This window comes from Prionailurus bengalensis, chromosome C2 (genome assembly GCF_016509475.1).
Source record: "Prionailurus bengalensis isolate Pbe53 chromosome C2, Fcat_Pben_1.1_paternal_pri, whole genome shotgun sequence".
Classification (NCBI taxonomy): Eukaryota; Metazoa; Chordata; class Mammalia; order Carnivora; family Felidae; genus Prionailurus; species Prionailurus bengalensis.
This window is the reverse complement of record NC_057350.1, coordinates 127,084,088-127,099,758: the sequence shown is the minus strand read 5'-3', so window position 1 is coordinate 127,099,758 and position 15,671 is coordinate 127,084,088. Positions and strand designations below refer to the sequence as shown.

Genomic DNA, 15,671 nt, shown 5'->3' with positions numbered 1-15,671 from the left:
GGGACAAATGGTGGTGATGGTTGCACAATTTGAATTAATATCACTGAACTGTACATTTAAAAATGATCAAGAAGGTAAATTTTATGTTATGTGTATTTTACCACAATAAAAAATTTCCAAGGAAAGCCCCCAAACACACAAAATATATTGCAAGGAGTCAGTCCCATTTTTCTCCTACATCTTCCCGATTCCCTCTCTCTCTGCCCCAAGGTAACCAATCTTATTAGTTTCTGTATCTCCTTCCAGGTTTTCTTTTTGCCAATAGAAGCAAATACAAAGCTATATTCTTTACCTTCTGACCTTTTAAAAATTTTATATTAGAAAAAAATTTAACTACTTTTTCTGAAGTATGTAGCACAAGGAGCTAATAAGTACTCAGCTTGAATGAACTCACAAGATGGAGACTTGGAAGAGGATAGCTATTTGATGAGAGGGTAAAATAATCTTGCTGGCTCACCACCAGTGGGGCCTCTGTGGAAGCTCCTCAGAGTTATCTTTTCTCTGGAGCTCTCCTAGACCACTCCCTCTGATGCAATATATGGGTTTGGACAGAAAGGAGGGTGCTGCACATCCCGCCCCTTCTGAGCTGTCTGGGCTGGCTCCTCCTAGAACAATACAGGCTTCACAGCAATTCAGACCTCAGCTCCAACATCTACATTCTGAAGCAAGGATGGCTGAGATGGACAGAATGCTTCATTCTGGAAAGAAACGGTGTTCCAGGTCGAGCTGAGTTGGCCAAATACAGACCCCCTCTACGGTTCTAGAAGAAATTTTGGCAAGTCTTATCATGTGGTTTTTCTACACCTTGATTCCATGTTTGCTCATTGGTAAGTACGAATTAGAATATAGCCAATAGCTTGGGATTCAAATATAGGTTAAGAAGGTGAAAAATAACTTCAGCAGAATTTGGAGTTGTAACATATGTGTAGAACATCTTATGTCTGTTTCTATAAAAAGGTTTCTCACTTCCTAAACCTTCATCCCCATATCACAAAGCAAAAGCCAGCATTCTAGTTGGAAATCTCTTTCCGAATGGTCACAGAACAATCTAGAAAAATAAAATGTCAGAACAAATAGTTTAAAGGTTAGCAGAGCTCCATGCATTTTATTATTTATCTCATCTGGTTTTAAAAGGCACAACATGGTCATCTCAGTCTTTGTGTGCTTTGGAGATGTTATCTGTAAGGACAGGTTAAAGTAAGATAAAGATTCTAACAAAATACACATGAATAAAAAGGCTTACTTTGCAACCTTGATATCGGGTATAAGACTTACAAAAATTGGACTTCTTTCCTGATCACTGCAGAAAGAGTAGCAGTTGGATATTCCATAGCATTTTAAAAAATTTGGTTTGGGGCATTTTCCCTACCAGTTTACATAATTTTCTCTGCTCCACCCCTGGCTGCTTGTACCTACATGCTTTATTGTTCCAAAATTGAAGCTCTTTAGTCTTTGATGTTTCTTCATGTCAAAACACCTTTAAGAGAAATTTCTAATTTTAATGCTCCAAGGTACTGGGCACTTTGCAGCGTGGTAGGAGCCTTGAGTACTTCCTGTCTTCTCTCTTTTTTTTTTTTTTTAACTGAGAACTAATTGTTTTAGTTTCAATTCGGCAACAACTTACTGCTAAAGTGATTTGCAAATGTTTAGAATCGGCTTTAACATCAGATTTATGGTGTCCCAGTTGATCAACACATGGTGTTCGAATCTGCTGTTTATTTTGTGACCCAGCATATTCAGGCCTCAAGTCTATTTCTCACTATTCCTTGACAACAAATACAAACTACAGGCAGCTGCTGTCTTCACACTGACATGTAACACCCTCATTTCCTCCTCCTGGCTTTTATGATGCTTCCCACCAGAAACACCATCTCCGGCCCAACCTCCTATCATCTTTCTGGATGGGTCCCTCTTCTTTCAGACTCTTGCTGGACTGCTCTCCCCTTTGACCCTTGACCCCACATACTCTACTTGGGTGGGCTACTTCTGTTAATTGCACTGACCTGAGGGAAGGGCCTGGGAATCTTTTCTGGTGTCCTCGAAGCTCCTAACATAGGCTAAACATGTTGGTTAATTGGTCGGTTAGCTGATTGATCAGTTGGTGGAACAAGTTGCCAGAAAAACACTCCCTGCACTAAGCCAGAGGGAGAAGATGGGAAGGCTGAATGAGAAGGGGAAAGCTCAGCATTTTTCCCCCCAGGTTCTTTTCCCTTTATTGAGGTATCTTGACAGATAACATTATATTACTTTCAGGTATACAACATAATGATTTGGTACTTGTATATATTGCAGAATGATCGCCATAATAAATCTAGTTAACATCCATCACCATACATAGTTATGTAACTGAACCCATGTGAGTTCGCTTCTTGAGGAGTCAGAAACTGCACCGGCTTCATTTGTTGCACAAAGAAAACTTGTATTTGCAGCAGATAAGGAGATCATGGGGGAATGGCTTCAAAAGCAGTAACTCCCAAGGGTGAATGGGTTCCTTTTATTTAGGGTTAGGATGAATATTCAGATAAGGAGGCCTTGTCATGGTATATAGAGGTGGGCATAAGGTCACACATGCACCTTAAGGCAACATGCCTGTACATACAGTGTATGTTAGGTAAATGGACCGTGTGCTCCTCCTTGGGTGGAGATTTTATTATTATAATGAGGTAAAGGTAATTGCTGGTCTTTCCAGAGGTCACTCTGTGGTTTATCTGCACAAGCACAAGTCAGGGGTTTAGCACAGTCTATTCACCATCCTCCTCCTCCTCCTCCTCGTCCTCGTCCTCCTCGTCCTCGTCCTCCTTGTCCTCGTCCTCCTCCTCCTCGTCCTCCTCGTCCTCGTCCTCCTCTTCCTTGTCCTCCTCCTCATCCTCCTCGTCCTCCTCGTCCTCGTCCTCCTCGTCCTCCTCCTCCTCGTCCTCCTCCTCTTCGTCCTCCTCATCCTTGTCCTCGTCCTCCTCGTCCTCGTCCTCCTCTTCCTAGTCTTCCTCCTCCTCCTCCTCCTCCTCCTCCATCTCCTCCTCCTCCTCCTTGTCCTCGTCCTCATCCTCCTCCTCCTCGTCCTCCTCCTTGTCCCCCTCCTCCTCCCCCTCCTCCTCCCCTTCCTTCTCCTCCTCCCCTTCCTTCTCCTCCTCCTCCCTCTCCCCCTCCTCCCCCTCCTCCTCTCCCTCCCACTACTACCACCACCACTACTACTACTCCCATACTACTACTGCTGCTACTGCTGCTGTTACTACTACTACCACCAACAGCAACAACAATAATAATGGCCACAACAATCACACTGGCCGTTTCTGAGCACACACTGTGCTCCAGATTAGCAAAAATGTTCTCTTGACTTCTCATATCAATCTTGTCAGGTAGGTGGTGTTATCCCCATGTTACATCCTAGGAAACAGAGATTCAAAGAGGTTCAGTGATTTGCCCAAGTTTATGCATCTCGTAAGTGGGAGAATTGGAATTTGACTCTGGTTTGGCTGATTCCAGAGCCTGTGCCCTTTGCACTTCTCTGCAGAAGCAGCTGAGACACTGAAGCACACCAGGAAAAGGGAGGACAAAATACAGGGAATAAAGGAATGGTACTACCTTTTCTGAGCATTTGCCATAAAGACTGTTGGAGGTGAAAGTGGCAGAAAGGAACCCAAATGAGGGGAGCTGACAGCAGACCCAGTGGGAGGAAGCCAGCATGGCATCATTGTAGGGAGGAGAAACAAGGATTTCTGCCTGGAAACTTTGCCCAGGGGCTTTGCGGTGGGCAGCCTTTACTTAGCAGCAAAAATATCCAAAGCAGCATAGGGGATTAGGAAAAAGGAAGTCAGGCTGAGGCTAATTTCATGAAGGGAGCCAAGCCTTGCTTCACTTACTTAGCTTTCATCACTTGGCACTTCTGGTACCCACTATGTGCTGGGTTCTGGGCAAGGCGCTGATTATAGATGGACAAATTGGGAGTCTCTTGTCTTTAGGAAACCTAAAGACCTGCTGGGAAATACATTTAAGTCTTTGGCGTTTGGGACTTCACTATTATAGTTTCAACTACTCTTTGGCAACGGGGGGGGGGGGGGGGGGGTGGTAAGGTCTGGATTAGTGGTACTCAAATGCACATTGCAATCACCTGGAGAGCTCTTAAATGCCTGGGTTTCACAGCCAGAGATTCTGACTTAATTAATCTAGGGTGCTTCCTGGCCATTTGGATGTTTCAAAACTCCCTGGGTGGGCCTTCTGAGAGAAGTGGTTTGTTCCAGGACTGGGCAGAGAAAATACAAGTCTAGAACATTTGTGGTAAGAAAGTGCTCCAAAAAGGATGGAAGCCTAAACGAAATGAGTATCGTTAATTAAATCCTGGATTGGAAAAAGAACATTAGTGGAAAACCAGGCAAAATTCAAATAAGTGTGTTTAGTTAGTAGTAATGCACCAATGTTGGTTTCTTAGTTTTGACAAATATATCATGGCTATGTAAGATGATAGTATTGGGGGAAGCTGGGTGAAGAATATATAGAAACTCTATGTACTGTCTGCAGTTTTTTCTGTAAATCTAAAATAATTCCAAAAATAAAAATTCTATTAATAAAAATAACATGAAAAAAGAGAGTGAGGAGTGGGAGTAAGTCAAAAGGACGCAGGAACCAATCTCAAAGAGCTCCCAATGGCCAAAGCTGGAATTATTTGAGTAACAAAGTAAGTAACAATAGAATAAAATAAATATTCATGAGTCCATACTAATATAAGTAGTTGAACGAAGGAATAAATGAATAAATAAATAGAGGAGAAGGAACAGCTCTTCCTTACAGAATTCTCATTAATAAATGGAAAAATCACCGTTAACTAGAACATCCCAGCAGTAATTGTTGCAAATACTAGCCATTAGTAAGCGCTAAAATTAATGGATGAAAGTTTGAGGAGAAGCAGAATATTCATAGTGTCACAGTATCTCCCCTAAGTTATTTATTAATTACAAAGGGGGAAATGGTACTTTTTACATTAGAGACGCCTAACACCACCAGGAATAAGACATACTAACATCATGTACTCCCTGTGAATACATGCCAAAAAGTATTACCTCAGTCAAATTATGGGAAAACATCGGAAAAACCCAACCTGAGGAATATTCTACAAAACAACTGAGTAGTACTCTTTAAAAAAGGGAATGTCATAAAGATAAAGACCAAGAACAGACTGGAGGAGACTAACTAGATATGTGGTAACTAAATGTGGGATCCTGGATTGGTTCCTGGGAAAAAAGAAAGGACGTTAGGGGAAAAACTGGTGGCATTTAAATAAAACCTGAAGCTTAATCAATGATATTGTATCAATGTTAATATCTTGATTTTCATAATTGTACTATGCTTATGTACATATGGATGGCTGAAGTAGAAGGGTATATGAAGTAGAGGGTATATGGGAGCTCTCTGTACTATATTTTGCAACTCTTCTCTAAGTCTGAAATTATTTTAAAACAAAACTTAACCAAACAAAATCAAACCATCTCCCTCATGATTCTAATGGGGCAGCCATGATTGAGAATAGCCTCTAGACCCATGTTTCTCAAACTTTAATGTGCGTATGAATTACCTGGGGATCTTGTTAAAATGCAGATTCCGGTTCAATAAAATGTAGGTTGTAGCCTGAAGTCTGCATTTCTAATAAGCTTCTGGGTAATGTGATGCTGCTGATCCAAAGACCATACTTTAAGACTATGAATTAATCTGTCACTTTCCTGAGGCATGAATTTGTTTGCGTACCTTTTAAAGCTGGGTTGTAGGCACCAGTTTCTGCAGCAGCGAGTGATGCCAGCAGCCTGCTCAGCAGCCATGTTCTCGCTCAGCCTTGGCCTTTTCTTCTTCTGCTCATATACAGAGTAATTTTCTTACAATAATTGACTGTATTTGAGGGAGGAATTTTAGGGCATAGTGTCATTTATAGAGCCAATATCCTCTGTAGTGTAAGCCCCATGTCATAAGCAGAAAAATGGTCCTCCAAAGATGTACATGCTTTAATCCCTGGAACCTGCAGTAGGTTACCCTCCATGGAATAAGGAATTTTAAAGATGTGATTAATATTATGGAACCTTGAGACTGGGAGATTATCCTGGATTATCAGAGAGGGCCCAATCTAATACATGAAAAATTGAGAACCTTTTCTGGGTGCAGTGAGAGAGAGATGGGAAGACAGAAGAGAAGGAAGGAGAAATTTGAAGCATGAAAGGGAATCAATCAGCCATTGTTGGCTTTGAAGATGGAAGAAGGGGGCCATGAGCAGGAATGCAGGCAACCTCTAGAAGCTGGAAGGGCAAAGAAATAGATTCTCCTCTGGAGCATCTAGAAAGAATGCAGTCCTGCCAACTCATAGGCCTAGTGAGACCTGTGTAAGACTCCTGACTTACAGAACTGTAACATAATAAACGTGTGTTGTTTTAAGATGCTAAATTTCTTTATGCAAAAAAAGCATAAATATTTACAAGGAACCAAAAGATTATACAGAGGGTTCCAGGATCTCTCTCCAACTCTGGCGCGAATTCCTATCCAGCATGGCTAGAGATAGAATTCTTTCAGACTTTGCACCCTCCTCAATGTGGCTAATCTCTGTCCTGTCCACACTTCCAAGTTTACTCTTTCTTTCCCCTTGACTATACAGTTGAGCCTTGAACAACATACCAATCCCGGTGCAATAGAAAATCGACATATAACTTCTGACTCTCCAAAACTTGACTACTAATAGGCTACTAATGACCAGAAGCCTTACCAATAACATAAATAGTTGATTAACACATTTCATATAATACATGTATTATATACTGTATTCTTATAATAAAGTAAGCTAGAAAAAGAAATGCCATTAAGAAAATCATAAGGATAAGAAAATACATTTATAGTACTGTACTGTATTTATCAAAAAAGATATGTGTATGAGAGGACCTGCACAGTTCAATCCCTTGTTGTTTGAGGGTCAACTGTATTCTTTGTTTTTGCACTTGCACATTTACATCAGGTAGACTCTTTTTTAACTGGTTTCTTCAGAGACTTGACATCAATACACATGACTGAGGACACTTCTTATAAGGAGAATGCTGTGTGGATAACAAAGTTTTCTTTTTCTCCTGTTAACTGTGTTCTCAAGACCATATTCTGTAACAGTTGGAGAGGATTTTTTTTTTTTTTTAACACTTTGAAGGTGGGAAGAATCACTTTTGGCTTGAGTTTCCATCTCATAGAGTCATTTCCTATTTCCTGGTTAGTGTCCTAGCAGAAAAGGAATCATTCTTCATGCAGTGCCATGGTACTTTCTGTGTAACTCTATTAAATGTTTCCTGGCCTCAGTAGTTCATGGGCTTTACTGTTTTTCCATCTCATACCCAGTGGACATGTGTTATATAAACCCGGGCAAAACAAAGATGATATTTAGAATACACTATACAAATAGCATAAGGATATTAAAGATGTTACCTTTAGGGCTCAAAAAGAAGCAGTAGTTTTCATTTTGATAAAGGAATGAGACTGAGTATTTTGCCCACAATGGATTTGTGAATGGATTCTGTGAAGTTCCACAGGTAGAAGAGAGTCACACAAGTGCAAATTATTGCATTAACACAATGGAACCACCTAAAGGTTGGGACATCTTTTGCTGTTTTCCTGCCCTAGGTGCCTTCTTATGAAGAAAGACATACTGCGTAATTCAACCTCAGAGTGTGTTGCTTAAATCCTTAAGTGACCTAATCATCAGGTTACCCTCCCTAAACAGGTCTCCCTCACTGATTTAATTGACTGGACCTAATTATAGAACTTCACATTTTTCCTAGGTGCATTTCATTTTGAGTTTATCCCATCATGATCTTTTAAACTCTCTTTTTAGGGGCGCCTGGGTGGCGCAGTCGGTTAAGCATCCGACTTCAGCCAGGTCACGATCTCGCGGTCCGTGAGTTTGAGCCCCGCGTCAGGCTCTGGGCTGATGGCTCGGAGCCTGGAGCCTGTTTCCGATTCTGTGTCTCCCTCTCTCTCTGCCCCTCCCCCGTTCATGCTCTGTCTCTCTCTGTCCCAAAAATAAATAAATAAATAAATAAAAACAACAACAACAAAAAAAAAACGTTAAACTCTCTTTTTAATGTTTATTTTATTTTTGAGAGAGACAGAGCGTGAGGAGGGGAGGTGCAGAAAGAGAGAGGGAGACACAGAATCTGAAGCAGGTTCTCTCTGAGCTGTCAGCACAGAGTCCGATGCAGGGCTCAAACCCACAAACTGTGAGATCATTATCTGAGCTGAAGTCCGATGCTTAACTGACTGAGCCACCCAGGTGCCCATCATGATCTTTTAAAATATATCCTGTCATTCACATAATCAGAATTAATACTATTAATATGTCATGATATTATGGTTGTATTTTTTAATTGAAATTGTGTTGAGGAAATTCTAGATTCACATTCAGTTTTAAGAAATAATATAGGGATTGGGGCACCTGGGTAGCTCCGTCAGTTGAGTGTCAGACTCTTGATTTCGGCTCAGGTCATGATCTCACAGTCGTGAGGTGAAGCCTGTGTTGGGCTCTGCACTGACAACTCGGCCTGCTTTGGATTTTCTCTCTTCCTCTAGCTCTGCCTCTCCCCCGCTCACGTGAGAATGCACACATGTGTTCTCTCTCTCTCTCAAAATAAATAAACTTAAAAAAAAAAAAGAAATAATACAGGGACCCCAGTTTCCCCCAGTGGTATTTTGGAGAACAGTAGCATAATATCACAACCAGTATGTTGATATCATTGATACAATTCTGTCTTGTTCTGATTTCTCCAGTTTTACTTGTACACATTAGTTTATGTGTGTGTGGACAAGTGTGTGTATACGTTTGTGTGTTTGCCACCACAGTCAGCATACTGAACAGTTCAGACATCACAATGATACCTCCTGTTGCCTTTTTATAACTATACCCACCTCCCTCTTACCACCTGTTTCTAACCTCTGACAAACACTAATCTGTTCTCCATTTCTAAAATTTTATAATTTCAAAATGTTATATAAATAGAATCATATAGTATGTAACTTTTTGGGATTGGCTTTTTTTATTCAGCAAAGTTCCCTGGAGATTCCTAAGTTGTTTTGTGTGTCACTAATTGGTTCCTTTTAGTATTCCATGGATGGATATTCTATAATTTGTTTAACCATTCAGCTCTTGAAGGACATAGAGATCGATTCCAGTTTGTCTATGGACATTGTGTATAGATCTTTTGTGATAGAAGTTTTAATTTCTTTGGGATAAATGCCCAAGAGTACAATTGCTGGGTTGTATAGTAATTATAAGTTTAGTTTTACAAGAAACTGCTAATGTATTTTCCAGAATGGCAAATACCATTTTACATTACCACCAGCAATATATGAGTGATCCACTTTCTCTGCATCCTCACCAGGATTTGGTTTTGTCTTTTTTTTTTAATTATTTATTTTACTTTAGCCATCTGGATAACTGTGTGTTGCTATTTCATTGTGGTTTTAACTTGCATTTTCCTAATAGCAAATGGTGTTGAACATCTGTTCACGTACATATTTTCCATCTGTACGTTCTCTTCAGTGACATGTCTCTTCATGTCTTTTGCCCATTTTCGAATTATTGTTTGCTTTTCTACTGTTGATTTTTAATAGTTCTTTACATGTTCTAGACATGAGTCCTTTGTGAGATAGGTAGTTTTCTAGTATTTTCTCCCATTCTGTAGCTTGTCTCCTCCTTCTCTTAATAGGTTCTTTTGCAGAGCAAAAGATTTTAATCTTGGGGCCTGGGTGACTCAGTTGGTTAAGTGTCTGACTTTAACTCAAGTCATGATCTCATGAGTTCTTGAGTTCATGCCCTGCATTGGGCTCTCTGCTGTCAGCACAGAGCCTGCTTCAGATCCTCTGTCCCCCACCCCGCCCCTGCCCTGCCTCTCTCCTGCTCATTCTTGCTCTCTCTCTCTCAAAATCAGTCAATAAATAAATAAACCAAAAAGAGATTTTAATTTCGATGATGCCCAATTATAAATTTTTCCTTTTATGAATCTAGTTTTTGGTGTCAAGAATAAGAACTCTTTGCCTAGCCCTGAAAATTTTCTCCTTTGTTTTTTCTTAAAAGTTTTAGAGTCTACATTTTACATTCAGTCTATCCTTTTTTTTTTGAGAGAGTGCATGTACATGCGTGTGCAAGAGGGGGAGGGGCAGAGTGAGAGGGAGAGGAAAATATTCAACAGGCTCCAATCCCAGCACAGAGCCCTACGAGGTTCAATCTCACCATCTGTGAGATCATGACCTGAGCCGAAATCAAGAGTCTGATGCCCAACCAACTGAGCCACCCAGGTACCCCTCTATGGTCCATCTGTGTTCATTGTAAAATAAGGTGCAGGGTTTAGGTTGAGATGTATTATTATTATTTGCCTTGCAGATATCCTATTGCTTTAGTATTGTTTGTTGAAATGGCTATTCATCTTCTATTGAATTACTTTTGTGCCTTTGCCAAAAATCAGTTGAGTATATCTGTGTGGGTCTATTTCTGGGATCTCTATTTTGTTTCATTGGTCTATGTGTCTTTTTTTTTTTTTTTTTTGGCCAATACCACACAATCTCAATTACTATAAGTCTTGAAATTGGGTAGATTTATTCCTCTCATTTTATTCTTCTTCAAAATTGTTTTCTTATACATTTGAGATAAAGCTTATCTATATCTACAAAATCCTTGATGGGCTTTGATAGGAATTACATTAAATCTGTATATGAACTTGGGGAAAATTACCATTTTAATTATGTTGAATTGTCCAGTCCATTAACACAGTATGTATCTCCATTTATTTTATTTTATTTTAAAAAAAAAATTTTTTTTTCAACGTTTATTTATTTTTGGGACAGAGAGAGACAGAGCATGAACGGGGGAGGGGCAGAGAGAGAGGGAGACACAGAATCGGAAACAGGCTCCAGGCTCTGAGCCATCAGCTCAGAGCCCGACGCGGGGCTCGAACTCACGGACCGCGAGATCGTGACCTGGCTGAAATCGGACGCTTAACCGACTGCGCCACCCAGGCGCCCCTGTCTCCATTTATTTAGTTTGGCCTTGAAATCCTTGACCAGCATTGTGGAGTTTTCTCTCTACAGATCCTAGATATGTTCTATACCTAAGATTTATTACTATTTCATTTTTTTGAGTGATTGTAAATAGCATTTTTAATTTTGGTATATAAATGTTCATTGCTAATATATAGAAATACAATTATTTTTTTATGTTTATCTTGTATCCTATAATAATACTTGTTAAACTCAGTTATTAGTTGTAAGAGGTTTTTGTTTTTGTTTTTGCAGATTCTGTGGGATCTTCTCTTTTTTTAAGATTTTATTTTATTTTTATTTTTTTTCAAGTGTATTTATTTTGAGAGAGAGAGAGTGCACAAGTGGGGGAGGGACAGATTGAGAGAGAGAGAGAGAAAGAGAATCCCAAGCAGGCTCGATAGTGTCAGCACAGAGCCCAGTGTGGGGCTTGAAGCCACAAACTGCAAGATCATGACCTGAGCCAAAGTCAGATGCTTAACCAACTGAGTCACCAAGGCGCCCCTTTATTTTTTTAAAGTATTCTCTGCACCCAATGTGGGGCTCACCCTCACAATCCTGAGATAAAGAGTCGCATGCTCTACTGACTGATCCAGCCAGATACCCTCATTCCATGGGAATTTCTACATAGTCTATCATGTCATCTGCAAACAGGGAGAGTTTTATTACTTCCTTTCCAATCTGTAATGCCTTTTACTTCTTTTGTTTGATTCATGACAGTTGCTAGAACTTTCAGTATTATGTTGAATAAAAGTGGTGATTTCAACTACATGGTTGGAACTCGAGGGTATTATGCTAAGTGAAATTAGTCAGAGAAAGACAAATATCATATGCCTTCACTCATATGAAGACTTTAAGACACAGAAAAGATGAGCATAAGGGAAGGGAAGCAAAAATAATATAAAAACAGGGAGGGGGACAAAACATAAGAGGCTCTTAAATATGGAGAACAAACAGAGGGTTACTAGAGGGGTTGAGGACGGGAGGATGGGCTAAATGGGTAAGGGGCATTAAGGAATCTACTCCTGAAATCATTATTGCACCATATGCTAACTAACTTGGATGTAAATTAAAAAAAAAAAAAAAGTGGTGAGAATGAACATCCTTGCCTTGTTCTTGATTTTAGGGGGAAAACATTGAAGTCTTTCACCATTAAGTAAGGTATTATAAGTGGGTTTTTTGTAGATGGTCTTTATCAAATTGAGATAACTCCCTGCTGTTCTTTTTTTTTTTTTAACGTTTTTAAATTTATTTTTGAGAGAGAGAGAGAGGCAGAGCATGAGTGGGGGAGGGGCAGAGAAAGAGGAAGACACAGAAGCCTAAGCAGCCTCCAGGCTCTAAGCTGACAGCACAGAGCCTAACATGGGGCTTGAACTCACGAACTGCAAGATTATGACTTGAGATCATGACTTGAGCCAAAGTTGGATGATTGAGCCACCCAGGTGCCCCTTCCTGCTGTTCTTAACATGAAGAGAGATGTCTTCTTTTTAAAATCATGAATGAGTGTTAGATATTATGAGTACTTTTTCTGTGTCAATTGATATGACTGTAGGATTTTTCTTCTTTAGCTTTTTGATATGGTGGATTACATTAATTGATTTTCAAATGTTGAACTAGCCTTGCGTACCTGGAATAAATTCCACTTTGTATGGTGTATAATCTTTTTTATACATTATTGAGTTGGGATTGCTAGTATTTTGTTCAAGATTTTTGCATCTAAGTGCATGAGATATATTGTTCTGTTGGTTTTTGTTTTTGTTTTTAAAATATATACTATCTTTGATTTTGGTTTCAGGGTAATACTGGCTTCATAAAATAAGTTGGAAAGTTCTTTTATTTTGTGGGAAGAGGTTGTATAAAATTGGTGTTAATTAAAAAAAATTTTGGCAGTGTTCTCCAGGGAAACCATTGCCTGGAGATTTCAGTTTTGAGAGTCTTAAAGTTATGAATTATAGCTGTATATTTACATAGCTATGTGATACCCATATATCTGACTAGAGAAATATTTTGAATACTTTAGCAGAGGAAGGATGTCAGAGAGAACCATGCCCCACCCTCTTGTGCCACCCCACTGCAGCTGGTTCTTTTCCTTTTCATCCCTGGGGTGATTGCAAAATTGAGTGGGGAGGGTAAGAGGCCTTCCTGTGGGTACCCCAGGTGTTTCCTTGTAGGGCAGGTCGTGGATGCCAAGAGTAGGATAGAGGTGTATCACTGGGGTCCTACATTAGAGAAGCAAGGGCATCAGCCCCCCATCCCCTCATGGTCACAGGGCTTGATAATGAATAACAGGTGCCAATCTGGACACAGGCACAGAGATGAAAAGGCCCCTGGTGAGGGCCCCAGTTCCCCCCACACTGTGCTACTGATGTTATCACTGTGGTTGTAACAGCAAAGGGAGGCAGGTGTTAGGGACTAAAAGAGAGGTGTGTCAAAGTGGGAGGAGAACCACAGCAGAAGATCCAGACTGCACCCTTGGCTGCATGCAGGGATGAATCCCAGGACTGCCCACCTCCTTAGGAGTGCAGCTTCAGTTTCACAGGTCTCTTTGATTCTGTGTGAAAACCATAGATCCACTGTGTGCACACCCTGGGCACACCACACACCTGTGTGAGCAGATGATTGTGTCCCAGCTGCCTCAGGGGCCTGCAGTCTGCCTGGAGTGGAGTCTACCATCTGGCTTGGTGCCCTTCTGGATTGGACTCCTTCCACAGCAGACCTGAGCCTGTATTTCCCAGCTGGCAGCTGACTCCCCATTTGACTTTTGGGGGATGTGAAGGGATGTGCTTTGGTACCTGAGTGGCAATAGTGGAAGGAGGTAATGAGAAAGGGGCCGGAACCTGCATGGGTTTAGTCACATGGTCAGTGGCAGAGTCAAGGCCTGCATCTAGGTGGATCTGACATAAGAGTTGTAAATAATGTGCTTTAGTTTTCTCATTTATACAGTGGAGAAACCAATGGTCCTTACTTCACAGTATGATCATGAGGATTAAGTGAGATAATCATGTAACAATGTAACACATGGCCTAGATAGAACATGGTAAGTGCTTAATAATATCAGCCATTATTATTACTAATGTTAATATGCCATTTATCACCAAAGGCAGAATTACAATGACGATAGCAACAATTTAGCATTAATGCAAGTATGATAAAATTAGAATTGTTTCAGTTTTATTAACATGTGAGGCCTTTCATTAGATACTAATTTGAAGCTGTGACATTCCCCTGATATGAGTCCAAGTGTCAGCCTGTCTAACTACCTCAATCCCAGATGGAGTGGCCATCCTGCCTGCCCCTCAGAACCTCTCTGTACAGTCAACCAACATGAAGCATCTCTTGACGTGGAGCCCAGTGACGGTGCCTGGAGAAATAATATACTATTTCGTCGAGTACCAGGGGTGAGTTTGATTTGTTTTGTTTTGTTTTTAATTTTTCTCCCTTAAAGAGTAGTTAATTCCTGGAGATACAGTCATCATGCCAGAGCTGAAGGAGGCTTGGTGAGCCCAGGGATAGATTATTTTCCACGATCTGCCTCCTCTGTTTGCATGGGCATTGGGACAGTTGAAGAAGCAAGGGAAATTGTGCTGTAGATTTTACAGTGAGCTCTCTGGGAATACAAGTGTGTATAAACACATTCTGGTAGAGCTTCTTTTCAACAGTGAGCCAACTGTCCAATGCTAAAGAAAATCTTAAGAAATGAGTTTGGCTCTGACTTGAGGTGGATAAATCATTGGAGTCACAGATCTTTTGGAGGTGGGGGAGGCCTCAGTTTTCCTGACTATGATCTTGTCTGTAGGAGCCAAAACAAATCATGATCCTAAAGATTAGCAGGACCTGGGGTTAGGCAGGATCTACTCTTCTTCAGGTGCCCAGGCTCTGAGAGCTCTTGAGAAGAGACAGGGACACAGAAGGCTCTCAATATGTTTCATTAACAGTAAATACACACTGAACACCTATGTGTGTAGACATTTCTCTAGGCTCAGGGGTACAGATGACAAAATTTCTAGGTATAGGGAGCTTCCATTTAGAAGAGGAGACAGACAGTAAAATGGTAAAGAATCAAATACACTAGGTCTACACTGTCCAGTGTGGTAGCACTAGACACAGATTGCTACTTAAATTTAAATCAGTTAAAATCACATTAAAGCATCTGTTTTTCAGTCATACGAGTCACATCGCAAGTTCTTAATAGCCACATGTGACTAGTGACTACCATATTGAACAACACCGATATGGAAAATGTTCTATCGGGCCGCACTGCTCTAGGCGGTTTCAGATATGTTTAAGCCGGTATCTGAAGGACAGGAGGAGCATTGTGAACAGCAGGGATGGAACATTTGAGCCACAGTGAACAGGTAGTCACAGGGCCTAAGGTAATAAGAGCTCAGCATGGGAGGAATGGCAAGGAGGCCAGTGTAGAGGGAACATCATGTTTAGGGGCAGAGAAGGCCAGAGAGTGTTGCAGGTCCCAGGGAAGAGTTTGGATTCTGTTCTAAGTGCTTTGGAAGCCATTAAGAAGAGAAATGTCATGATCTGTTGAGTGATGAATGGTTTGAAGAACACCAGAAGTGGAAGCTGAGTCAGGAGACCACAGCAAAGCCAGGGATGAAAGTAGCCAAGATTCAGGGGGA

The 15,671-nt window shown here is 40.7% G+C and overlaps 1 protein-coding gene across 4 annotated transcripts in view; it reads left to right on the top strand.

The window, feature by feature from the left end:
* Nucleotides 1–590: 590 nt before the first annotated feature.
* IL20RB (interleukin 20 receptor subunit beta) overlaps nucleotides 591–15,671 on the top strand; it is a 33,987-nt gene continuing 18,906 nt past the window's right edge. Inside the window, exons 1-2 of one of the 4 annotated variants that reach the window (XR_006299491.1) lie at nucleotides 591–827; nucleotides 14,312–14,438. Coding sequence is in view for 2 of the 4 variants with exons in the window: in XM_043595325.1 (XP_043451260.1) it covers nucleotides 788–827; nucleotides 14,312–14,438 (167 nt within the window). In the remaining 2 variants the exon portion in view is untranslated. Of the gene's footprint in view, nucleotides 828–14,238; nucleotides 14,439–15,671 lie in introns of all 4 variants that reach the window. The other 3 variants (XR_006299490.1, XM_043595326.1, XM_043595325.1) reach the window with 3 other exon arrangements.